Raw genomic sequence first — 25,616 nt, 5'->3', positions numbered from 1 at the left:
CACCTGACACACACACTGGTCTACCCTGGGAACAGAGATCTACCTGGAGTGAGAAAGACACAAGGGTAGAGACCAGGTACAGAGTTGGAATTGGTTCCTTTATGGAAAAACTGAAAATATAATAAAAATTAAAATAAAACCAGTTTTAAAAAAGCCAGCCCCTGGAGTTTCTACCTCCTGCCTCTGGCCCTCCAGAGGGACAAGGCCCCAACCCCAGGGCAGCAAAAGGATGAGGGCTTTCTGCCCCTCCTCTTCCCCCATTCTATCCCCATCTTTATCTCCACAGTGGGGGCCCCCGGGAGGAACCAAACCTGGGTAGGGGAGCAGGGACCCAAGGCCCCGTGGCCCGGGGAGGGAGGCTTGGTGTGCACCCAGCCCCAAAGCTCCCGGCCTGTAGTGTGGGCATGGGCAGGGCCCCTCTTGGCCTGGGCCCAGCGGGGTGGTAGCTGTTAGTTCCAGATCTTGAGGAAGGAGTCCCAGGAGCCTGTGGCCACAGCCATGCCATCATCAGTGACCCCGAGGCAGCTCACACGGTTGTCATGGCCAGCGAGGACACCTGTGAGGAAGGACCATCAGAACCCCGGCTCCCTGCCCGCCCCCCCCCCCCGTCCTCCTCCCAGCGCCCAGCACGCACCTGCGCGGTCGCCCTTCATGGCGTCCCAGATATTGCAGTTGAAGTCGTCATAGCCGGCGAGCAGCAGCCGGCCGCTGCGGGAGAAGGCCACGGAGGTGATGCCGCAGATGATGTTGTCGTGGGAGTACATGAGCAGCTCCTGGTCAGCCCGCAGGTCGAAGAGGCGGCACGTGGCGTCGTCCGAGCCAGTGGTGAAGGCGTAGCCGTTGGGGAAGAACTGCAGAACACAGGCCCCGAGCCAGATGAGGGCACAACAGAGCTGGGAGCCTGGCAGACAGGCCAGCCCCGCTCGACCCAGAACCTACCGCCACGGCATTGATGTCTGACTCGTGGCCAATGAAGGTCTGTCGGCACATGGAATCCCGCACGTCCCACAGCTTGATGGAGGCGTCACAGGCACCAGACACAAAGGTGCGGCCATCAGGGGCCAGTGACAGGGACATCACATCGCCACTGTGCCCAGCAAAACCCACCGTCTGCTGGCCTGTCTCAATGTCCCACAGGGCACTGGAGAGACAACAGAAAGAAGGAAGGGATCACAGAGGGGTACAGGACGAACTCCCTGCCCTCCGCCATCCTCTCCCCCCCATGTGAGCCCAGCCCTGACAGAACCTCCAAGGAAAGAGCACACGGAGCCACTGGGTCACAGGAAAGGGAAGTGAAGTGTTCAGAAGGCCCCTGCTCGCTCAGGGCACGTACTACATGCAAAGCACCAAGGCAGGGGCACCCCAGGCAGTTAAGTATAGGTGAGCCCCAACTACCTAGCCCTGGCAGGGCCTCACCAGGTGGTGTCCCCGGAGCTGGTGATAATTTGGTTGTCATCCAGGAAGCGGCAGCACGACAGGTAACCTGGGGAAAGAGGCTGGTCAGCCGAGTCTCTACGGGCGGGCAGCACAGCCCCTCCCCCCGCAACAGCGCCCGAGCACTGCCAGGTCCCTCTCACCGGTGTGGCCGGGCAGCTCCCGGCTGACCCGGACATTGCCCTCGCGGGTCTTGAGGCTGTAGATGGAGCAGATGTTGTCCAGCCCTCCACAGGCCACAAAGTTCCCTGAGGGCGCATAGGCACAGGTCATGACCCAGGAGGAGCGCAGAGGGATGGCATGGACCTGGAGAGAAGGGGGCAGTGCCCAGGGTCGGAGCCAGCCAGGGCCCGCGGCCCCACCCCACCCAGCCTCAGGCACCACCTCTACCTTGTTGGTGGTATAGCTGTCCCAAATGATGAGCTTCCCATCCTGGGAGGCGCTGACCAGCAGCCTATTAAAAAAGTGGCATGGGAGAGGCAGAGGGGTCAGGGTATGAGGCTCTCTCTGGAGACAGGACACCTTTCCTCCTCTCTCGGCCGGTGGGAGGCCCTCCGAGACCACTCCCAGGAGCAGCCGTGGAGTTCCTGCCGGAACCGGTATGGTCCTGTTTCCCACCGCCTGGGGCTCCCTGTCTTCCCAAGCACACGTTCAGCAACATAGGCATCCTGTTCATCCCAGATCGGGGAGGCTGCAACCCCTGCCCCCCTCTGCCTGCTATAAACTTAGCCCAGGGCAGACACAAAAGCTCAGCACACGGCCCCAGCCACACACCCACACACCCACACACCCACCTTGAGTCTGTCCCCCAGTGCATGGCATAGATTTTTGCCAGGTGCCCACGGAGGGTCCTCCGTGTCCTCATCTGGATTCTCCCCACTGGGTCCAGCCCAGCTGTGATCTGGAGGGAGAGGCAGAATGGGCTCAGGGAGGCTCGGGCGGCATGGCCCACCAAGCACTATGCCTCAAACCCTTGCTCCTTCCCTAAACCCCAGGTTCAGCCCTGGATTCATCTCACCTGGGTCAGTGTTGAATCCCCACATGCTTTTCGGGCATCCTAGAAGAGATGGCAGAGCCCATCAGAAAGAGGCAGGAGGAGAGGGGTTGGAGGAGGAGGAGGAGGAGCAGGCAGGGCAAGAGGTGACAGAGGAGTGGAGAGGAGGAGACAGTGAGACACTAGGGTAGCCACACACACACAAATCCACCCCCCACCAAGCCAGTACATGCAGGCCACCTGGCCCTGCCCGCTCGGCCTCCCCAGCCCAGCGGCCAGGCCCTCTCACCCGGATCTGGTTCCGGAGCTGCTCAGCCTCCTGTCTCAGTTGCTCCAGCTCACTCATGGCGCCGGGCCCGTGGGGCGGGGTTGGGGGCGGCTGGGGGCCGCGGGACGGGGGCTGGGGGAGACAGCTCCTCGCCGCTGGCCCGAGGCCTGGGGGATGCAGGGCTGACGTCAGGCCCAAGGCCGCCGGGGAAGAAGGGGGAAAAGGCGGGGTTGAAGCGCGGCCCGGAAGGGGTAAGCGCCGGTCGGAGGAGGGGGAGGGGACAGCAGCGGTGGCCGCGGTCCCCCAAGCAGAATCCGGGTCTCTGGCACAGGAGGGAGGTTGCCCAGTTAGAGCTGACTTCCCCAATCTTCCTCCCGCCCCCCGGAAACGGAGCGGGAAGTGCAAGAGGAAGCGCAGGGGAAACCCCTCCCTCGGACAGCAGCCCGGGCGGGACACCCGCGGCAGGAACTGAAGGGGGGGACGGGGGGAGGGGGCGGGGAGAGTCCCTTCGAAAACAGACCTGGCGTCCGCCCGGGCCCGCACAGGCACCGCCCTCCTAGCACCTAATTTTAAAAGGGGCGGTGCCTCTTTAAATTCACCCCCACACGCCGCACACCCTCCACACACACCCCCAGCTTCGACTGGGGTGGGGGAGAGACCAGAGGGGGAAGCTAGGCTGTTCGTGGGGTTGCCTAGGCAACCGTCACCCGGACTAAGAGCACCTCATTGGTGAAGTGCCCCCACCCTAGCCCTGTTGCCAAGGCAACCGCATCCACGGCAGAGACCTGTAGGGTGGGTGACCCCACCCCCGGCCCCATCGCCCCCGCCCGACCCAGCCTCCCGCCCCGACCCAGAACCGGCCAGGGTGGCTGTTTACAGGATTTGGGAAAGCCGATTGGCACTAATAGGTTCGGGACGGATCACCCCGGATAATCCCGGGGCCGGCTGCGCCCCATTAGCCGCCCCCCGCGGGCGGAGGGGAGGGAGGGTGGCGGGGAAGGCAGCCCCAAGCCTCTGCTCCCTCCAGCGCCGAGGCCGCCCGCCCCGGCGCGCCCGCAGAAAGCCCGTGGGAGCTGCTCTCGGGTAATTAGTGTTCCGAGGACAGGTCCCCGGCCCCGAGGCGCGGAGCTGCTCTCTCCCAGACGCGGGCCGGCGGGCGGGCTGGCGTCGCCCAAGCGGCCCGGCCCTACGCCCTCGGCACCCCAGGAGCCCAGCCTCCGAGCTCCGCGCGCCGGGGCCCCAGGGGCCTGGCTGGCTCTGCTCCAGGGCCCGGAGTCCTGCCCCCCCCCCCGGACACCTGTGTGCTCCGGCCATGCTCACTGCACTCTGCCGACCCAGACGTTCCCCCACCCAGCTCCCACTTCCCCCAGGCTCTGGGCGTTCCTCTTCCCCACTGACATTTCCCCTCTGCCAGTTCAGCTTTCTACGCTAGCGCCGGGGGATGCCCCTCCAAAAAAGCGGGGAGCCGGGGGGGGCGCAAGCAGAGTCTCCCACTCCACGTCCCCAGCTCCGGACAAAGCCCCTTCCTTCCAGTTGCCAGCAGTCCAGGCCGAGAGGCAACGCCAGAGGCCAGGGGCAGAAGGAAGCAGGCCGGGAGGAAGCCGCTGGGGGCAGGGGCGACGCTTCCAGCCCTCAGTCCCCATCACCCTCCAGGGCCCCCTGGGCGACCCCCGGATTCTGGGCATACAGCAGCCGGGGCCCTAAGGAAAAATGGGGGTGCCACCGCCTCCGCAGGTCTGGCGGGGCGAAGGGGAGGGGACATGGGAGGGTCCCGGGTCTGGCAGCTGGAAGGCGCGGGCCGGTGCCGCGCTGCGAAGCGCAGTGGGCCCGGCCCTCCGGCCCCCACGACCTCCATTTTGCCCAAAAGAAAGCTAGGCGTGGGATGAAGGCGTCCCGGGAGCTGGGCTTGGGGTTAGGGCTAGTAGAGGGAATAGGGTGCCGAGGTCCCCGGTCTAGAGTAAGGGGGCCAGAAAACACGGACAGAACCCAAATCGAGGGGAGGGTGGGGGCGAAGGGAAGGGTGGCCTCGCGGCCTTGCCTGCCTGAGGATTCTGGAGTTTTGCAAGGCGAATGCCGGCATGGGTGCAAAAATGGGAGGACACGAGGGGTGCTACCCAGGGGCAAACGGGAGGGTGGTGATGGGGAAAGGGGGCGGGACGGGGCCTAGAGGAAGCCCGGAATTTGGCCCCCCAACTTCTCAGGGAGCAAGAGGCAGGAAAGGCTGGGATGGGGTCTGGGGTGAGGCAAAATGCCCCTGACGGTGCAGGGAGGGCGTGCATTACTGGGGACGAGGGTCCCCCCAGTTCCCCTTCCGGGTTTGGGAGCGACGGAGCCAGAGGAAGGGAGGGGAGGTCTGGGGTGCTACGTCCGCTCCCAAGAGGCCAGACCAGGGAGACAGAAGGAAGAGAGCTTCCCCCACGGGAATTTGGGGCTGGGGGAGAGGAGGACTTCTTTTGTCAGCGGAGGTACCTGTGGCGGTGGGATTCTGCGAAGGGTCGCTAGAGGAGCGCGAGAGGTCCTGTCTTCCTCCGCGGCGGAGGCGGCAGCGGCGGCGACGCGGATGGATTTCCTCAGTCACCCCAACTCAACCGTCCAGCGCTGCTCTCCCCAGAGCGGAGGGATCCCGCCCGCCAGTGACGCGGCCGTCGCCGCCGCGCCCAGGGCCCGGCTGGGCGAGACCAACTCCTTAGTGGGGGGACGCCGGAAGACAGAAGACCCCTTAAGGGGCAAGGATTAACTCCGTCACAACAAAGATAGCACACCACACGATTTCGACGCAAAAAGGACCAAAATAAGTGCTTTGCTTCCCGAAAACGAGCAAGACCTCCCCCCTGGGACTGACAGAGGTGGTACCGGCATAGGGGAGGGGAGGGGGAAACCGCTCGCTGGTCACGTGACCTACTCTCCCGGATTGGGCGGCTCCAGACTGGGCAGGGGAGCTTGACGCCCCAGTTCTCGGTTCAGCACGCCCCTGCACCCGGTGAGGCCACGCCCCTCCACGGGCTGGGACCCAGCTGGAGAGATCCCGACCCGCGCGGGACGGGGCCGGCGGCCCTGACGCGGCAGAGGGAGAGAGCTGCTCTTGTGAAAGTCCTCGCGGAATGGTGCGGGGCCCCTGAACCTGGGAATGGTGAGAAGAGTCGTGCCCGGAAAGTGCCCCAGCGTTGCCCACTGGGCTTTTGTAGAAGTCTACCGGAGTGCGTGACACTGTAACAACAACTCGTATTTATTGAGTTCCGTACTTAATCCTCACGACAGTGCTGTGAATTTCGGTACTAGCGTTGTCCCCATTTTATAGCAGTGGAAACGGGTTCCTAGGACTGCAGAGTTGAGATACGAACCAAGGCAGCTTTAGCGACTTAACTGTGCAGTCATATCAGTACTAGGCTCTTGAGGAACGCTCCCGTGGACCATCCCTGTAAAGGATTGAAAATGTAAGCATAGGTCTTGGTTTCCACCTCTGTAAAATGAGTGTTGACTGCTGCCTGCGAGTCACGTTGGAGTGCTACGAGATTCTGACAGGTTGTGAAAATGCTTTGGAAGGTTCAAGTCAATGAATAGCCTTCACTGAGTCCTCATCCAACTTAAAAGTGAAAGTATCGAAACAGACAACGTCTTGCAGCCTCCCCGTTAAAGGCATCACAAAAAGCGTTCAAAGCACAAGATATATTTTTTAAGAAAATAAGAAACCAAAGTCATATTCCTCGTTATGCACAAACCCCATTTATGTGCACTTACCGGTTCGATGATATATTAGCAGGAGATGATAGATGTCAATTAGGCATTAGAATTTGGAAGGGACCTTACAGATAATTTTCTTCAATTTCCTGTCAATCTACAGATGGGCAAAGTGACTTCCCAAAAGTCACTTAGAAAACTGGCAGCCTAGGACTAGAACCCGATTTTGTTAATCTCCATAGGGCATCTGACACTGCTTCCTCTCACTTTTGGCTTCACTTTTCCTCTCACTTTTGGCTAATATGGTTTAACTCATTCAGCAAACGTTCACTTAGTCTCAGTGATGTATGAGGCACGGTCCTAGGCACCAAGGATACAGCCATGAACACCTGCACCCTTCCTCTACCTGCAGGGAGATCATAATCTACAGAGGAGACAGATGGTAGATGATCGTTGAAATGACAATTAGCGCTGGTGGCTTGGAAGTGCCATTTGCTAAGAGCAGAACATTTGGGAGGGGACACATTTGGGGAGGAAGATCAGAAGTTTTAAGTTGGCACATGTTAGGTTTGTAGGGCCTAGGAGAAGTGCAAAGAAGAATATTCAGAAGGTGGCTGTCAAAGCAGGTCTGGGGCTCAACAGAAGAATATGAGTTGGAATAGAGCCTTGAGAATGAATGGCGTTTTAGAGCAGATGAAGTCAGAGAGAGGTTCAGGAAAAGACAAGATGGCCTAAGACCAAGCCCTGAGGAACTCCAGCATTAGAGGTCAGGCAGAGGAGAACAAGCTGCCAAAGGAGAAGCCAGAGAGCTAACAGGAAAATCAGGAGAATGTGGAGTTCTGGAACCCAGAAGAAAAGAACGTTCCAAAAAGGGAATGACAAACTGTGTTGAATGCTGCAGAGGGATGAAGCAAGCCTGGACTGAGAAGTGTGCATAAGATTAAGTAACGTGGAGGCCATTGGTGACTTGTGTCAAGAGCACTTGCAGTGACTGCTTCACTTGCAGTGGGCTGAGGGTAAGTAAAAAAAAAAAAAAAAAAAATGAGGCAGTGGAGACAACCAAAGTGGCCAAAGCTCTGGGAATCTTGACCTGGAGGGGGTGGGGCGTAGAAAGTTGGGGCTGCGCATACGGTGAGAGGAGAATTTCAAATCAAGATATTTGCATTTTGATAGGAGCTACTGAAACTTCTTTACATGATAATGGGAAGGATGGGGGTTGGGGGAGGTGAAGGACACAGACGGGTAGGGGATGGCCAATGGATGACCAACTCCTCTGAGAAGGCAGGCGCCCTGGGGCAGATGTAGAGAACCTGGCTCTCATGGGGCATGGGACACTTCCTCCTTCCTCTGACTCTCCTTGGTCCTCTCCTCTGCCTCCGGGCATCTGTATACATTATTTCTCCCAGGATCCCAGCTTCAGTGTTTTTTCACTGGTGACTTCCTCCATTACTGTGACGATCCTTGAATTGCTTGTACCTTTCAAATCTCCATCTCCAACCCAGATGTCCCCCTGCCCTTGGTGTATACTTGGTGTATGTCCAACGGCAGCCTGAATATTTTCACCTGGATGCTCACAGACACTGGTGCGCTGGAGTCAGCTGTGGCAGTTCACACCAGCTCACAAGAGCCCAGTGTGTACCTCTTTTCCCAACTCCTTGTTCAGTTAGGTCATGTAGAGAGTAGTAATTTTTAACTGTCATGGTGGGAGTATTTACACCATGGAAATCGGCAAAGGCTTCAGATCAGGGCTCCCCTTTCCAGAAGAGCTGATTTTTATTTTTTTTAAAAGGTTTTATTTATTTGTCAGAGAGAGAGAGAGAGAGAGAGAGAGAGAGAGAGAGAGCACAAGCGGAGGAGGGGTAGTGGGAGAAGCAGGCTCCCTGCTAAGCAAGGAGCCCGAATGCGGGACTCGATCCCAGGACCCCAGGATCATGACCCAAGCCGAAGGCAGATGCTTAACCGACTGAGCCGCCCAGGCGTCCCAAGAAGAGCTGATTTTTAAACCATTTACTATACACCACTGGTCACAGACGTGTCACATTCAACACATTCAAAACTAAATTAATCCTCTTCTACCCCACCCCACCCCACCCTGCCCAACCCTACCCTTTGTCTGAATCTCTTGGCCCAGTTAATAGCATCTCCCACCCAGGAGCTTCTCAAGCCCTCATTCCCCATTATCCAAAGATGGTCAGCTAGTTATGGCATAGGCCAAGCTGCTATAAGAAAGAGACCCCAAAATTTGACGGCTTAAGAGACAACTTTATTTTTTTTTTAAGATTTTATTTATTTATCTGAGAGAGAGCACAAGCAGCGGGGAGGGGCAGAGGAAGAAGCAGACTCCCCGCTTAGCAAGGAGCCCGGTGCTGGACTCGATCCCAGGACCCTGGGATCATGACGTGAGCCGAAGGCAGATGCTTAACCAACTGAGCCCCCCAGGCGCCCCAAGAGACAACTTTTTAAAATCGATCCTCCAGGGGCGCCTGGGTGGCTCAGTCGGTTGAGCGACTGCCTTCGGCTCAGGTCATGATCCTGGAGTCCCGGGATCGAGTCCCACATCGGGCTCCCTGCTCGGCAGGGAGTCTGCTTCTCCCTCTGACCCTCTTCCCTCTCGTGCTCTCTATCTCTCATTCTCTCTCTCAAATAAATAAATAAATAATCTTTAAAAAATAAAATAAAATAAAATAGATCCTCCAGGGCTAAAGGGGCATCTCTGCCATCCTCAATATCTAGCCTCCATCTCTGTGTCTAGTGTGGCCCAAGCAGCTTTCCACAATCATATCAGAATTTCATCCATTGGGAACTGGGGTGGGGTGGAAAGCACAAGTTCTTTCCTGTTTAAGGACAACACTAACATCTGCTCAGAGGTTGGCAAGTTGCAAGGAAGGCTGGGAAATGTAGGCTCTAGCCATATACCCAGCTAAAACATTATTAATAAAGCAAGAAGGGAGATGGCCATTGATGTAAGCCTAGCAATCTGTGTCATTGGTGGATACCTGTGGTCCATGCTCCCTCTTGTATACTGCTTAAATCCATCCCTTCTGCCGTACGCCAAATGCTATTACCCTGGTCCTCGCCTATATCCTGGCCTCTAAGATAGTTCCTCTCTATTCATCTACCAAATAGCTGCCAGACATACCTTTCTAAATCACAAATTAGATCGGGGCGCCTGGGTGGCTCAGCCGTTAAGCATCTGCCTTCGGCTCAGGTCATGATCCCGGGGTCCTGGGATCGAGCCCCGCATCGGGCTCCCTGCTCGGCGGGAAGCCTGCTTCTCCCTCTCCCACTCCCCCTGCTTGTGTTCCCTCTCTCGCTGTGTCTCTCTCTGTCAAATAAAAAAAAAAAATCTTTAAAAAATAAATAAATAAATAATAAAAATAAAAAAATAAAACACAAATTAGATCATATACCTTTGTTGGTCAAAACTGTGCAGTAGTTCCCCCACCCCCCAGAAGGGCCAAACTTCATGACACACAGGCTGGGTCCTGTCCCCTCCCAGAATGCCTTCCACCCCCACTCCAATTCGACTTCCTTGTCAGCTGGGAAAATGCAGTTCCATTTTCTCAGGCTTAGTTTCAGTACTGCCTCCCTGACCACACTGTTGTTTGTGCCCCACTGCAATGCTGGCCCCGTTCCTATTGCAGCCTTTACTGGACTGTTTATTTCTGGGCACTCACCACCTTCACTAGGGAGAGGCTCCCTGTGAGGCCAAGACACTTGATTTATCTGGCAGAGGACTGGGGGAGAGCTCACCAAGCAAGGCACAGACCCTCACAAGATGCCAAATCATTTCCAAAGTGTGGGGTCTGAGGGTCCTGGCCCTACCACCTTTAACCTCATTACCAGATGTTCAGCTTTGGCCAACCTGAATGTAGGCCTGGAGGGTGTGCGAACCTCCAGATGATTTTGATGAATTAGTTATTTAACCCTCCATCTTCCAACATAGACATTAAACCCAAGGAGAGTCACATCAAGTTATGTGAGCCATTTTATTCCTGGTGTCTTATCAGGCACCTAGAGAACATCAATGAAATGAATAGAAGCAAGGCAACATTTTCCCCGGGATCAGTACTTTTCACGCGCCACAGTTTAAATCTCAGCTCTTTCGCTTACCAGCTGAGTGACCTTGGGCAAGTCACTTAATCTTCCCATGCCTGTTTCCCCTACAAAGTGGGGATAATAATCGGGCCATTATAAGAGCTAAATTACTTAACATTTGTAAAGCACTTACAATGCTTTACATCCAGGCACTGGATGTTTTGTGTTTGCTAAACAAAAATTGAGTTTAGGTATGAACGAATTGGTCTTTGGCCACTTTTCCAGTCTCATTTCCCCCTGACTCTAGTCTCTCTGCCACCAGCTCATCTGCAACCTTCCTTCAAGACCTAGCTCCCAGCTCCACAGATGTTCATGTCTCTAGAGCTTTGCACATGCTATTCTCTGTGTGGAAGACCTTTCCCACCTTGTTCACCAGTGAACCCCTATTCATCCTTCACAATTCAGCTCAAACTTTGCTTCCAGAAGCCTCCCTGGACTCTCAGAAACAGGTAGCCCCTCCCTCCTCTGGGCCCCCACTTCCCCCCCCCCACTTTCATGCATGTCTGAGCTCCTCACTGCACCAAAACCCCTTGAGAGCAGGGATAGAGCTTATGCATCTTGGTATTCCCATGCCTTGCACAAAGATGTTTGCTGAATCAATGAATGGATAGTGAAATATATTAATAACAGTTTACCATATCCTCTTACATAATACAATAGAATCATAATACAGTACAATGACACATGAACATTGGCTACGGTTGACTGGTAGGTAAATCAAGTTCAGTCATGTAGTCAGCCAGCTGTAGTTTTTCCACCAACCGTTAGAGGAAAATTCAGTTCTCATTACAATACTACAGGTTTCTAACTTATGAATAATAGTAGTAAAGACTCAAAAACTCCCAGGAACATTCTTAGGACCAGTGTTTACTGAACACTCCTGCGTGCCCAGCCCTGGCATCAGACTGAGTCCTCACTCCCAGCTATCCTTCAGCTAGGGAGAGTGAAGCTTGGACTGGGACACAGAGTTTGAAATAGGGTCATCTCTCAACTGGTTGATGAGAGATTTGAGTTCTAGTCCTGGCTCTGCCCCAGTCGACTGTGTGACCCAAGACAGGGCCCTGCCTCCGTCTGGGGAAACCCCTGTGAAATCTAGGGTCCGGATCCATGATCAGTAAGGTTTCTCCTGGCTTGGGGCAGTCTCCGAATCTGAGACCCTTGACTGGGTAAAGGGATGGGTGATGGAGAAGTGAAGTTTTGTCATTAAATGTCAACAAAAGGAAAGATGCAGGCCACGAATAGAATCACTTTCCACTCCAGTGTCCCTGTGGGCCTCACCTCAGCAATAATAATAATAACAATAATAATTGTGTAAGATAAAGAAATGCAGGTGCCAAGAGGTCAAGGGGCTCATCTGGTCATCCAGGTCTCATCTATAGAGGCCATGACTAAGTCACTCAGGAATATTTCAGTTTCCCAGTAGAGTCAGCTCTCTCCCCTACAGCTCACCTCTCCCACTTAAGCCCGGAGGCCTCCAGTCTGAGGTGCTAGGCCTGGACTCCCAACCAACCTTGGGCATGTGAAATGCCAATGGTGCCAATGGGTAATCAATGAGCCACCTTAAACCATCCGTCCTTTGGGTGGGGACAGGTGAAGTCTCTTCCAGAGTCGGCATCTGGTGAGCAAACTACTGGAGCATGGGCTGTCACAAGGTACCCTCTTCCTTTGCCATCCATGGTCTTTTTGGGGGGGCGGGGCTGAAACCAGCCATCCATGGTCTTAACGCTCCCCCCACCCTCAGCAAGTAGGTGGGAGTGCCCTCAAAACAAACATATTCATATGCATATACGTACACACACGCACACATGCACACGCACACATATCCTGACACACATAAGCCCATACATACAGGCACACATCTATACACATGCTCACAAAGGAGTCTCTCAGCTAAGCCAGGCTGTCAGAGATGCTCCTTCCCCTTTGCTATTAAAACTGCTGTGGAGGTGGTGGCAGGCCAGGAAAAGAGCTGGGGAGAAATAATGAGGAAAGGAAGCTAAAGATGGGTTAGCTGAGCACAGGTACACGCGTATGTATAGGACCCACGCACCGGGGATGGGAGAGGAAAAGAGGGGCCATTAGAAAGACAAGGGTGGTTGGGGCGCCTGGGTGGCTCAGTCGTTAAGCGTCTACCTTCCGCTCGGGTCATGATCGAGCCCCGCATCGGGCTCCCTGCTAGGCGGACAGCCTGCTTCTCCCCCTACCACTCCCCCTGCTTGTTCTCCCTCTCTCACTGTCTCTCTCTCCGTCAAATAAATAAAATGTTAAAAAAAAAAAAAAAAAAGCGGTGGAAAGAAACAGGGAGAAGATGGAGACACACCCCCTCCTGTACTTCTTCTTCCCTTCTTCCTTTCCCTCCTTCGCCCGGTGATTTCATTCAGGCTTCAGTATGGCAGAACCTTGCTCAGGAGCCTGAGCATGGACAACTCCAGGGCTATGGTGCCCTCTCCTCGACCCCATTTAAAAAAGTAAGGGAGCAGGGGCCCCATCAGCCATCCTGCGGCGTCCTGGTCTCCAGATGGGCAAGGTTTCCATCTCTTTTGTACGCCTGCTCTCCACCTGGCTATCCCTGAGGGTCAGTCTCAAAGTCCTTGCTATCCTCCCCCAAATCTTAAAGTTGCGGTGTCTGCCCCTTTAAAGCAGCAGCCCCCGGTCAGGTTATTGTCTAGCCTTGCAGCCAATCGGCGGCGCCATTGGGGGCGGGGGATCCGGCCTCCTGATTGGCCACCGCGCGCCCCGCCCCGCTCGGGATCCCCGGAGCTGTCCGGCCGCCTCGGTGCTGATCCCGCCGCCGCCCACGGGCCGTGAGCAGAGCTGAGAGGGCATTATGAGCGGGGGCGTCTACGGCGGAGGTGAGCTAGCCTCGGGCTTCAGGCTCCCCAGCCTGTAGCGGCCTCACCGGCAGCCCTGCACCCCGAACCCGCGCGACCTAAGCTCTGGGCACCCCAGGGCCTGTCACCCCGGCGCTCGAACGGGTTTGGGTCCTGCGCCACTCCTACCTTGGTCCTCCCAGGTCGGTCGGTCGCTTGCGCGCCCTGGGCTCACTCTCCACCATCCAACTCACCTCCTCCCCCCCCCCCCCCACCGGCCCCTTCTTTCCCGGCAAGGAGAGTGGCCTGAATAAGGCCACCGGGCAAGAAGGGACGCTGGAGGCTTGATCCCCACTCCCAGAACCCCGGACTCCAGGCCGAGCTCCCACCTGCCCCGGCAAGCTTTGAAGGTGGCGAGACTGTGGCTCTGCCCTGACCTCCTCTTGGAGCTATCCAGGGGGAGAGAGTTTGGGAGAAGTCCCCTCACACACCTGTCTCCCCGCACAGATGAGGTGGGGGCGCTGGTCTTTGACATTGGCTCCTTCTCTGTCCGCGCTGGGTACGCTGGGGAGGACTGCCCCAAGGTGAGCCTTCCAGCCCCGACCCCAAGTCCTAGGGGCTCCGGACTCCTCTCAAGGCTTCCCAGTGACCCAGGGTTCTCACAACACAGAGAGCAGCTCTGCAGAGCGGGAATGTGGGAGTAAACCCAGGGGCGGGCTGAGGGCCTTGCTATGGGCCTGGAGAGGGGCAGGAGGTTGATCCCTCTTCCTGCCCGTGCCCCCCTCCAGGCTGACTTCCCCACCACGGTGGGGCTGCTGGCCGCGGAGGAGGGGGGCGGGCTGGAGTTGGAGGGGGAGAAAGAGAAGAAAGGGAAGATCTTCCACATCGACACCAACGCCCTGCATGTGCCTCGGGATGGAGCAGAGGTCATGTCGCCCCTCAAGAATGGCATGAGTAAGGAGCCCCCACCCACCGTCTCCCGCCACAGACCCGGAGCCCACACACCACAACCCGGGACACATCACCCCACACCCATGGAGTCTACCTTGCAGCTGCCCACAGCTGCCTGGTTCCCAGCCCAGGGTCCCGACAGATACCTAGGAAGGGGGGATTTCTGCTGGAACTGATCTCACTTCCCCTCCCCTGGACTTGGCCTCCCTCCTTGCTTTGCTTCCTGTCCCTGGACCCCTGCCGGCCCACCCTCATCTCTCCATGCTGGTCTCCTGGCCCCAGTTGAGGACTGGGAATGCTTCCGTGCCATCCTGGATCACACCTACAGTAAACACGTCAAGTCCGAGCCCAACCTGCACCCAGTGCTCATGTCTGAGGCCCCGGTAAGTGCCTCACCCAAACCCTAGTCCTGCCCCAGGGGCTCCCTGCCTCCTTTCTGCCATTCACTTCTCCCCTGAAAGCATCTGCCATCCATCACTCCAACTTAACTTTTCAGACTTTTCTTCCAACTCCACCATCTTCAAGCACTTTTTTTTCCTCCCTGGTTTTAGTCTCTCTCCCTCTCCCTCCTCCTGTTTTATCCATTCATATCTTTTGCCCATTCGGGCTTACCCACTGCTGTCCCCCCCCCGCCCCCAAAGTCCTTTTTGGACCTTTTAACTTAAAATTTTTGTCAATGTTATATATGCACATAACCAATTTGCTTTATAAAGTATGTTAACAAAAAACTGCCATTCATATTCTCTTCCTTCCATTCCCCTTTTCCAGAGGCAACTGCTTTTCTTTTAGATAAGTTTTGTCATGTTCTTCCATATCTCTGAATATCATACTCAAAATGCTACTTATGGATTTTTGGGGTTTAGGCATTGATTTCCCACCGTAGAAAATAAACATTGAGGGGCACCTGGGTGGCTCACTCGGTAGAATGTTGGGACTCTTGATTTCAGCTGAGGTCATGATCTCAGGGTCATGAGATGGACCCCCACCTGGGGCTTCATGCTGAGCTGGAGCCTGCTTGGGATTCTCTCTCTCCCTTACCGTCTGCTCCTCCCCTGCCTCGTGCACGTACACTCTCTGAAAGAAAGAAAGAAAACATTGAGCTCTCTTTCCTCCTGCAGCTCACACCACACTTCCCTCATTCCCCAACTTTAAATACAGTTGTATTTTAGATTTTTAAAAAAATCATTATTCAGTATTTACACTCTTATGTTTATATATGCTAATCAGGTCTGAGGCGGGCAATAAACTACAGTCACTTTTCTTTCCTGCACAGCTGTTTTCCCTAGAACTGAAAATTGTGCTGGTTTTTATTTTGCTTAGCTTTCTATTTACTTAATAATATGACCCTAAGTTATTCATCTGTTTATTACTCATCTGCTTATGTTAGCTATATCCTTTCTCAAAACATTAACTCCATTAGGTATTCTGTCAATTTCATCTTCTTGAAGAAATCTCTCCAAAGACCCACTGATTTGCTCCACTTTGGACTTTTTGCCTTCTACACAGAGGACACAGCTCTCATCCTGACATCTCTCTTTACCATCATCTTAAAGCATCCCTTCACCTCTCTCCTATGCTGGAAGTCCTATTTCTTGTATCTCATTACTCCTTTTCTTGATGTACTCCCTTGTTTTCCTGGAGCACATCCTCCAGTAACTTTCTTAGAAAGCTCATGAGAAGTAAAAATTTTTAAGACCTTGCATGGCTGACCCTGATCGATAGCTTAGCTAGGTATAACATTCCAGATTGGAAATCGTTTTTCTTTAAAATCTTGAAGGTACTTTTCCATTGTCTTCCAGCATCTACTGTTGCCATCTAGAAGGCAGAGCTACCTAATTCCTGATCTTTTGGTGTAATGTTTTTCTTTGTGAAAGTTTATAGAATTTTCACTTTGTCCGGGGCACCTGGGTGGCTCAGTCATTAAGCGTCTGCCTTCGGCTCGGGTCATGATCCCAGGGTCCTGGGATCAAGCCCCACATCGGGCTCCCTGCTCGGCAGGAAGCCTGCTTCTCCGTCTCCCACTCCCCCTGCTTGTGTTCCCTCTCTCGCTGTGTCTCTCTCTGTCAAATAAATAAATAAATAATCTTAAAAAAAAAAAAGAATTTTCACTTTGTCCTCAGTGTTATATAATTTCTGAATATTGTATTGTTTAATATTCATCCATTGCTCTAGACACTCAATATGTCCCCTCAATCTGAAAACCTATGTCTTTCAATTCTGTGAAAAAATAAGTCAGTAATTATTTGATTAAATAGTTTTAATTACTTATTTGATGATTTATTTCTCTCAATAATCTCTGTTCTCTCTTTTGGAAAATATTATTTGGGTTTTGCACCTCCTGAACAGGTCCTCTCATTTTCTTATTTTTTTCTTATGTTTTCCTTCCTTTTCTCTTTTCCTCTAATTACCAAGATTTTCCCTCAGCTTAATTTTTCAACCCTTCTATTGAGTTTTTCATCTCTCCTCCTGTATTTTCAATTTCCAAGAGCTCTTTTTTGTTCCATGAATGTTACTTTTTAGGACATCCAATCCTTTCTTCATGGGTGCAATATCATCCGTTATCTCACTCAGAATATTATTAGTTTTGTTTCTGTTTTTGGAAGTTTTCATGTCCCTGCATGATCTCTGTTCTTCCAAATTGCCTTTTTCCCCCCTGCCCTTTTTTGGGGGAGTCTCTATCTCCTTTTTGAGGCTTTTCTCAGATTTCTGAGGAATCCTTGTTGTCTGCTTATGTTTGCAAGTGGTGGACTGAAACACTGTTTGGAAGCTGTGTGGGACGGGGCACTCGTTGACTGTGGTGGTAAAGGATGTTGCTATAGGATGACTTGCCTGGGATGATTGTTAGGCAGCCTCTGATAATTGGCATCTTTAGATCTCTGATGTAACCCACAGGGAAGACTTGTACCCTACATACAGGCCTGGTCACCCCCTTTCTGGGAGCCAAGTGAGGGAATAGGGCTGAGGTTCTCACCATTTAATATGCATGGAATCACTTACTTCTCCTGTTTTAAGTATAGTGTCTTCACTCCTGACAGTGTCAAGTGTCCCACCAGTCCAGAGACCCTCAGTTTTACTCTAGGGAATAAACTTCCCGTCTTCTGCAGAGTTTGGGGTGGGTAATAACCCAGTGACATGGAACTGGGAGTTTCAGGAGCCGTCACCTGAATAGCTTTAAACAATCTTATTTTAGCTTTCCCTTAACCTTAACTGCCAGAGGTACCCGAAACTACCAGTTGCTGAGCCCTCTGAGGATTCTGCAGTTTGACACAGGCTGTTCCTGGCTTTTTCCACTACCAGCTTAGAAGTCAGTGTTTTTGAATCTGTTAAGTCGGTTACCACTCAACTATCTGATTTCCAACCTTCAAAACTATGTTACTGTTTTCTCCTTCCTTATTATTCCCAAACCTTGAGGGTGTCTGTCTATCTCTCCCTCTCTCTCTTTTTTGAGTTAAAATTCACACAACATAAAATTTAACTTTTTTAATGTTAACAATGTGGTGGCGTGTAATACATTCACAGTGTTGTGTAGCCATCATCTTTATCTAGTTCCCCAACATTTTCATCACCTCAAAAGAAAGTACGTTTTCATTAACCAGTTTCTTTCTACTCTCCCTGCCCTTGGCAACCATCAGTCTGCTTTCTGTCTCAATGAATGTATCTATTCTGGATCTTTCTTATAAGTGGAATCATACAACATGTGACTTATGTCTGTATTCTTTCACTTAGCATATTTTCAAGGTTCATCCATGCTGTAGCATTTATCAATATTTTATTCTGTTTCATGGCTGAGTAACATTCCATTGTATGGATATACCACAATTTGTTTTTCCAATTTATCCATTCATGGATTTTTGGGTTGTTTCCATGTTTGGCTATTGTGGATAGTGCTGTTATGAATAGTTGTGTATATGGATTTATTTCAGTACCTGTTTTCAGTTCTTTTGGTTATATAACTAGGAGTGGAATTGCTGGGTCATATGGTAATTCTATGTTTAACTTTTTGAGGAACTACTGATTGTTTTCCACAGTGGCTGAACAATTTCACCTTCCCACCAGCAATGTACAAGGGTTTCAGTTTTTCTATATCCTTTTTTTTTCTTGATTATTATCAACACTCTAGTGAGTATGAAGTGGTATCTCATTGTGCTTTCAAATTGCCTATCCCTAATGGCTAACAATGTTGAGCATCTTCTCATGTGCTGGTTGGCTTTTGTGGCTTTATGTCTTTTTTTTTTTTTAAGATTTACTTATTTATTTTAGAGAGACAGAGAGAGCACAAGCAGGAGGGGCAGAGAGAGAGGGAGAGAGAATCTCAAGCTGACTCTGTGCTGATTACAGAGCCTGATGAGGGGCTCAATCTCACAACCATATCACAACCTGAGCCAAAACCAAGAGTCAGCTTGAGACTGACTGCACCACCCTGGAGCCACCCCCTGTTTTAAAAAAGTAACCTCTGTGCCCAATGTGGGGCTCGAACTCTTGACTCCAAGATGAAGAGTTGCATGCTCTTCCAACTGAGCCAGCCAGGCATCATGGGTTTATGTCTTCTTTTGATTGCCATCCTTTTTTAAAGATTTTATTTATTTATTTGAGAGAGAGAGACAGAGAAAGAGAGAGCACGAGTTGGGGGGAGACGCAGAGGAAGAAGCAGCTTCCCCACTGAGCGGGGAGCCTGATGCAGGGCTCAATCCCAGGACTCTGAGATCATGACCTGAGCTAAAGGCAGACGCTTAACCAACGGAGCCACCCAGGTGCTCCTAAATTACCCCTTTATTATACTTTTGCTGGGATCTTGGAAGAGGATGAAACTGGATGTTTGTATTCAATCCACAATTTCTACCAGAAATCCTCTTCCCAGCTTTCTTGCCTTTGAGATGATTAAAATGAGGAAGAGGGATAAACTCCTTTCAGTAGCCCGAAGTATATACTGTACAATAAAGAACGGTGGGCCAGCAGTCAAGAGACTGTGACTCTACCAAGCTCTACCAAGGGCTTTGTGTGTGAATGTGGTCAAGTCACTCTCCCTCTCTGAGTTTGGATTTCCTTAGCTGGGTTTGGATTGTAATCTTTAACGTTCTTCATAGTTCTCACATTCTTAAGGTCTGTGTGGATCAAGAGACCTGACCTCTCTCCCCAGTCCAAGTTGTGTGTGTGTGTGTCTGTGCCTCTCCCTTTTTGAATCCTCCCCTCCTGCACTTTCTCCCCAGTGGAACACACGGGCCAAGCGGGAGAAGCTGACAGAGCTGATGTTCGAGCAGTACAACATTCCTGCCTTCTTCTTATGCAAGACAGCCGTGCTCACCGCGTATGCTCTGGCTTGAGCGGCTCTGGCTGGGTGGAGGGCCAGGGTGGGGTTTGTGGTGTGCCAAGCTGGAGGCTGGACCTGATTCTGTAGAGATCAGTGTCCTGGATGGGTAGACACCCACCCTGTGCCCCATTAGTGCAGAGGGGCCCCTGTGGGCTAAGTGCTTTTGACCCTGGGGTGGCCAGATCAGCAGCTCTTTCCTAGTCCTTGGATCAGGATGAACGGGATGGGGGGTGGGGGGTGGGGGGGGGGAGAGTAGAACCATGTAGATAGCAGGGGCTGGGACGGGAGAGAACAGGGAGGAATATAGAACACTGAGGAGTTTCCTCCCCAAGCAGCCAATCAGCATTCATTTTTTAAGGATCTGCCTTGCATTGACCCCTGTGCTAGGCTCTCGGGCAATATGGCCCCTCATTTCAAGGGGCCCACAGAGCACTGAACCAAGACTAAAGAGAAACTGGGAGCTCAGAAGGAAGGAAAAAGAGGAAGAAGCTGTGATTCAGACAGGGAAGAAGAGACAGGGGTCTCAGGAACCTTTCTCCAGTGATGGGTCATAAACCAGAATGAGAGATCAGCAGACTGTGGATAGGCTGGACCAGGAGAGCAGAGTGACCGGGCCAGACCCCAGTCCCAGTCCCCTCACTTGCTGCCGCTGTCTCTTTGACCTACCCATCCCACGCCAGCTTTGCAAACGGACGTTCCACGGGCCTGGTGCTGGACAGTGGGGCCACCCACACCACAGCCATCCCAGTACATGACGGCTACGTCCTGCAGCAAGGTGGGGCCTCGACCGGGGTCCCGGATGCCTTGGGGGGAGGGGAGGGACCAGCCCCTAACGCCCTGTCCCTTTCCAGGCATTGTCAAGTCACCCCTGGCAGGAGATTTCATCTCTATGCAGTGCCGGGAACTCTTCCAGGAAATGGCCATTGACATCATCCCGCCTTACATGATTGCAGCCAAGGTGGGGCCTCCAGGGAGTCTTGGGCACTCACCCTATGACTATTGACCCACGGACCCTCTAGATATTAGAGAGGGGAGCAGCAGGGTCCCCAGAGGACCCTCGGTCCAGTTCCTTAATTTACAATCGGACAGGCTGAAGGACGTGGCCAAGGTCATATGGGCAGCTGGTAGGAGGATGTATGGGGGCCAGTGCGATAGACCCAGGTTCAAGGTCTGCCTCTGCTATCTGAGAGCTGTGTGACCTAGAGCAGGAGATCGAAGCTCCCCGCACCTCAGTTTCTTCCCCTGCAAAGTGGAAAAACAGCATACAGGGTTGCTGTGAGTGTTGAGACACTGCATGCAAGCGTCCACCCTGGACCCCCACGTGGAACATGGCTGCTTCTTTAAGGTTCTCGTCTCCCAGTGTATTCCCCATGCCCTCCGCTTCCTCTGGCTGGGGCCTTTCAGATCAGCTGTACCTGCTGCATGAGTGGTGGACATAGGGACAGGCTCTCCCCATTCTCTCCTTTGACAGGGAAGGAGAGACCCCTTTTGTGGGCAACAGAGCAGAGAACCCAGTGCCTGTTAGCTGCAGGAGCACAGGTGTGGTCAGGGTGGGCTGGGCAGGGGTGGAGTGGGGAAGGGTGCTCACAGGCTTTGTGCCCCACAGGAACCTGTTCGGGAGGGCGCCCCTCCAAACTGGAAGAAGAAGGAGAAGCTACCCCAGGTTTCCAAGTCCTGGCATAACTACATGTGCAATGTGAGGAGAGAGTCCCCCGAAACAGCCCCGGCCCCTCCCCAGCTCCTAGTCCCCTGCCATGAGTAGAGGGGAAGGGACAGAGAGGCCCTGCAGGTGCGCAGCTTGGGGGTGCTGTGGAGGGAGCCCAGGCCCTCACTAGCTCCCTGGGTCCTCAGGAGGTGATTCAGGACTTCCAGGCCTCGGTGCTGCAGGTCTCAGACTCTCCCTACGATGAGCAGTAAGTGGAGCCCACGGCCCAGGGGTGGGAAAGAGGGCAGGCCTGGGACTCTGGGGGTACCTCTGGCCCTCTGTGAGCACCCCCAGGCAGAGTCTCTCTCTCTCTCTCCTGGGCAGGGTGGCCGCGCAGATGCCCACAGTGCACTACGAAATGCCCAACGGCTACAACACAGACTATGGGGCTGAGCGGCTCCGCATTCCTGAGGGCCTGTTTGACCCCTCCAATGTCAAGGTTGGCCTGCGTGGAGGGTATCGAGGTGGGGGCTGGTTGGATTTCCCAGATGCCAGCGTGTGGGGGTGGGGGGCTGGGAAGGATCCCTGGGGTCTGGGGAGAGAGGGCAGAGGCCCACAACCCAGGTCACCTTTCTCGGCAGGGCCTGTCGGGGAACACCATGCTTGGTGTGGGCCATGTGGTGACCACCAGCATCGGCATGTGTGACATCGACATCCGCCCGGTGAGGCCCGAGCCTGTGTCTGGGCAAAGGGGCCCAGGAGCAGTGGGGAGATGGGGAGGGGCTGTGCCCTGAAGGCACACTCCTCTCTGCTGTCAGGGCTTGTATGGCAGTGTCATTGTCACGGGCGGGAACACGCTGCTCCAGGGCTTCACGGACAGGCTCAATCGAGAGCTTTCCCAGAAGACCCCGCCGGTAGGAGCCCACCCCGACCAGGGTCCTGGCTTAGCTCTTCAGGACCCAGTCCTTCCTCCTTCCCCAACGGCAAGCCTTCAGGCCACCAGAGCAGACCCCTCCCCCTGTGGCTTCCCAGTCTTCCCCACTTCCAGCCCTGTCCCTTCCCAGAACCCAGGTGTCTGCTTCCCCCAGCCCCTCTTTCCCCCCAGAGCATGCGGCTGAAGCTCATCGCCAGCAACAGCACCATGGAGCGCAAGTTCAGCCCCTGGATCGGGGGCTCCATCTTGGCCTCACTGGTGAGAGGGAAGGGGCCTTGGCCTGGCACTGACTGTGGGAAAGAGGCAGACCCACACAGCCCCATCCCCTTGCCCGCCGCCTCCTTATTCATTCATTCAACAAACATTTATTTTTGAGAAAGAGCAGTCAGTGCTTCCAGAAGGGTGAATAAGCCATCGGGACAAATCAGGGGGCAGGAGGACAGGAAGCTGGAGAGATTGGTTGGGTGAGGCACCCACTGTGCTTAGCAGAGGGGAGACACTGAAGGTTTGGGGCGAGGAAGCGATGTGACAGTCCCAGGCATGTTTGGGAAGCCTACGTCAGGAACGAGTCTTTGGAGATCAGGGTGTGAGCTGGACACGGGGGGACCTTGGGAGGAGGCTCCTTCCATTGTCCCAGAGTCCCAGAGTGAGCAGCAGTGAGGATGGGGTGGTGGGCAAGAGGCAGATACAGAAGGAGGCAGGCTCGTTCTGGAGCAGTAGCTGGAGTTCTGTCTGGGCCTGCTGCTGGGCACAGGCAAGACGCTGAGCAGGGAACTGGAGATGCAAACTTTATCTCACAGGTGTAGGTCACACGGAGGGAACAGTGGGGCCATGACAGAGCAGGAAGGTCATCTCCTAGAAGGACAGCCCCCGAGGAGACAGAAACAAGGGTCAGAAATGCAGGAAGCTGACGGTGTGAAGTTAGCTGGGGGCTGGGAACCTGTCAGCCGCCCAGTTCCTGTGGGGCCACCTGCATGCCCGACATAGTCCCCGCTCCAGGAGCAGGCCCAGTCCAGAGGCTGAGAGCATTAAACAGGAAGTCACCACAAAGTGTGGGGGGTGTTCCTTCAAGGGAGGACCTGATCTAGTTCAAGGGTCACGAAGGGCCTCCTAAGGAGCACTCAAGCTGAGATGGAAGACTGAGTAAGAACTCTTGAGGCAAAGAGGGAGGGAAGGTGCCTGGGCCATGGAGAGAGGCAGGCGAGACCAAAGGCAATGGACAGACGTGGACCCGAGGTCAGGAAGCTCACTGGGGCAGTAGAGTGGAGGGTGGCTTGACCGGGGCTGCCGTGGTCTCCACTGTGACTGGGGCTTGACAGAGGAGTGGGTATCAGGCTGTGGAACCGGGAGCTCATCAGGGGCCCAACAGACAGAATGTGGACAGCTTTTGGCTACAAGAAGTTAGAGAGGAGTCCAGGACAATGCCCAGGATGTTAGCTCCTGGCAGCTATGTCCAACAGGAATGTAATGCGAGCCACATATACAACTTTAAATTTTCTAGTAGCTGTATTTTAAAAGAGCCCCAAGAATCAGGTGAAATTAAGTTTAAAGAATATACTTCATTTGGGGCGACTGGCTGGCTCAGTTGGTAGGGCATGAGACTCTTGACCTCGGGGTTGTGAGTTCGAGCCCCATATTGGGTGTAGAGATTACTTAAAAATTGAGTCAGCCAGACGCCCCTACTTAAAAATAAAATCATAAAAAAAAAGAATGCACTTTATTTAATTCAATATATCCAAAATATTATCATTTCAATGTGTGATCAATATAAAAATGAGATTTTTACATTCTCTTTCCTGGACTTAGTCTTCAGTATCCGTTGTGTGTTTTTTAACTGTAGAGCACATCTCAGTTCCGACTAGCCACACTTCAAGTGCTCTAGGACCACTATATTGGCCAGTGCTAATATAGAAGGTAAGAAAGACCACCGAAGCAGCTTTGGGCTAGGCCTGGGGGAGCTCAGTGGTGGACATGCTGAGTTTGCGGTCCTGAGGGACTCCGAAGGCTGTGTCCAAAAGACAGCTGAGTATTTGGGTCTAGTATTCAGCTTCAGAAACGGGAGATTGAGGGAGGAGTAGGGTTTTAGTGCATGAGCAAAAGTCCCAGGAGTGGATGAGCTGGTTCAGGAAGGCTTGAACTGTGAGCCCAGGAGACAAACAGGGACAGTACCAGGGGCACAGGCACTAGCTTTCAGGCAGAGATTAAGCAACCATCAAAGAAAAGGGAAAGTCTGAGATGCCCAGCACAAGAGACCCTCAAGGGGCAAGGTTCAACGTGGGGAGTGGCGTGCAGAGTGAAGACAACTCCCATCCAGAAGTTAGGTGGTACAAGAATGGTGAGGGTGGAGGAAAGATTCTTCTTGGGAATGTGGGAGACTGGACAAGTTTATAAGGTCTGATGGAGTGATAGGTGCAGGAGGAATTGGGGGAGGGAGGTTGGGAGGCCAGGCTGGCTGGCCTGAGGCTGTAAGCTCCACTACCCAGCTCTAGCCCAGCGCCTGGCCCAGGGCAGACAGATGTGCAATAAATACTTGTTGAATGAATGAAATCAACGTCGTGACTGAACGACTGGAGCAGGGGTATTCACCCTCTGAATATGACGGAGGGCTGGGAGGCTTGGGGAGGTCGCTGCGGAAGGGATTGGGCGAGGGTCGGAGGGCAGGAGGAGGTTTTTCCGAGGGGCTGGGCCTGCACGGGTGGAATGTGGGGAGGCGCGACCACCCCCCTTCCTCCAGGACCCTCCTGATGGCCTCTGTCGTGCCCCCGCCCCCAGGGCACTTTCCAGCAGATGTGGATCTCCAAGCAGGAATATGAGGAGGGAGGGAAGCAGTGCGTGGAGCGGAAGTGCCCCTGAGGGCGCCCCTCAGCACCCACACGCCAGGCCGCCGCGCTGGGGTAGGGGACGCCAAAAGGCGGGGAGAGGGTTTCCCGGCTCGGCCTCCGCCAGCGCAGATCGAAGCCCCCACCCCCATGCCCTCGTCTCTCCCCCTCCCCTCTCGTCCGCTTAGATTGTGATGTTTCTGGGTTGAAAGGAGTAAAAATGTTTTAAGGAAAAAAAAGTTTGGCCTCCTTGGTGGGGGGCGGGAGTGGGGCAGGGGCCTGGGGGGAGGCGAGGGAAGGGCCACACCTACGTCCCTTGGTGATCCCACGGTGGACGCCGGGGCAAAGTCTGCGGGCCGGGGCAGAGCCACAGAAGCCTCAGGTTTCAAAGGGGCGGCGACCCAGGGAGGATCACGCAGCGAGGATCCGGCAGAGGCCCGCGAGAAGGCCCCCCGCTAGGAGCGGAGTTGGGGCGGGAAGGGGGTGCTGGAGACCCGATCCCCGGGCAGGGGTGGGCGGGGCCTCAGGTGGGAGGCGGTGCCTAAGCCTCAGCGAAACGGCTCTCAGGTGAGCCCGGCTGCGCCGCGTCTTCTTTCTTTGGGTTCTTGGCACTGGCAAGAATGGGGCGGGGACTGGGGCACTGGTGCGCCCCAGCAGCTCCGAGTTTCTCTCCCAAT

The 25,616-nt window shown here is 54.0% G+C and overlaps 2 protein-coding genes across 4 annotated transcripts; one reads left to right on the top strand and one right to left on the bottom strand.

Annotated features, from left to right (window-relative positions):
* Positions 1-77: 77 nt before the first annotated feature.
* GNB2 (G protein subunit beta 2) lies at positions 78-5,326 on the bottom strand. The gene is made up of 10 exons (XM_025864482.2): positions 5,166-5,326; positions 2,718-2,863; positions 2,453-2,491; positions 2,229-2,335; positions 1,825-1,888; positions 1,578-1,740; positions 1,417-1,483; positions 940-1,141; positions 635-851; positions 78-556 (listed from the first exon to the last, which is right to left on the bottom strand). Exons 2-10 carry the CDS (start codon positions 2,772-2,774, stop codon positions 450-452), a joined length of 1,023 nt encoding a protein of 340 aa, XP_025720267.1. The 5' UTR covers positions 2,775-2,863; positions 5,166-5,326; the 3' UTR covers positions 78-449.
* A 749-nt stretch (positions 5,327-6,075) lies between these two features.
* Positions 6,076-25,159, top strand: ACTL6B (actin like 6B). Of its 3 annotated transcripts, XM_025864745.2 has the most exons (14): positions 13,207-13,324; positions 13,790-13,866; positions 14,071-14,236; positions 14,516-14,616; positions 19,441-19,538; positions 20,222-20,316; positions 20,393-20,499; positions 21,148-21,237; positions 21,393-21,454; positions 21,571-21,685; positions 21,828-21,908; positions 22,005-22,100; positions 22,292-22,378; positions 24,893-25,159. In XM_025864745.2, exons 1-14 carry the CDS (start codon positions 13,300-13,302, stop codon positions 24,971-24,973), a joined length of 1,281 nt encoding a protein of 426 aa, XP_025720530.1. In that variant the 5' UTR covers positions 13,207-13,299; the 3' UTR covers positions 24,974-25,159. The 3 variants fall into 3 exon arrangements, with proteins under 3 accessions (XP_073740307.1, XP_025720530.1, XP_073740306.1); XM_073884206.1 differs by lacking the exons at positions 13,207-13,324; positions 13,790-13,866 and adding an exon at positions 6,076-7,390; XM_073884205.1 differs by lacking the exon at positions 13,790-13,866 and having other exon boundaries at positions 13,222-13,324.
* Positions 25,160-25,616: the final 457 nt, after the last annotated feature.

Source organism: Callorhinus ursinus, unplaced genomic scaffold, assembly GCF_003265705.2.
Source record: "Callorhinus ursinus isolate GAN/ISIS: 27379988/994484 unplaced genomic scaffold, GSC_fseal_2.0 scaffold55, whole genome shotgun sequence".
Taxonomy (NCBI): Eukaryota; Metazoa; Chordata; class Mammalia; order Carnivora; family Otariidae; genus Callorhinus; species Callorhinus ursinus.
The sequence above is the reverse complement of the archived record's forward strand: the minus strand, read 5'-3'. Positions and strand labels throughout refer to the sequence as shown.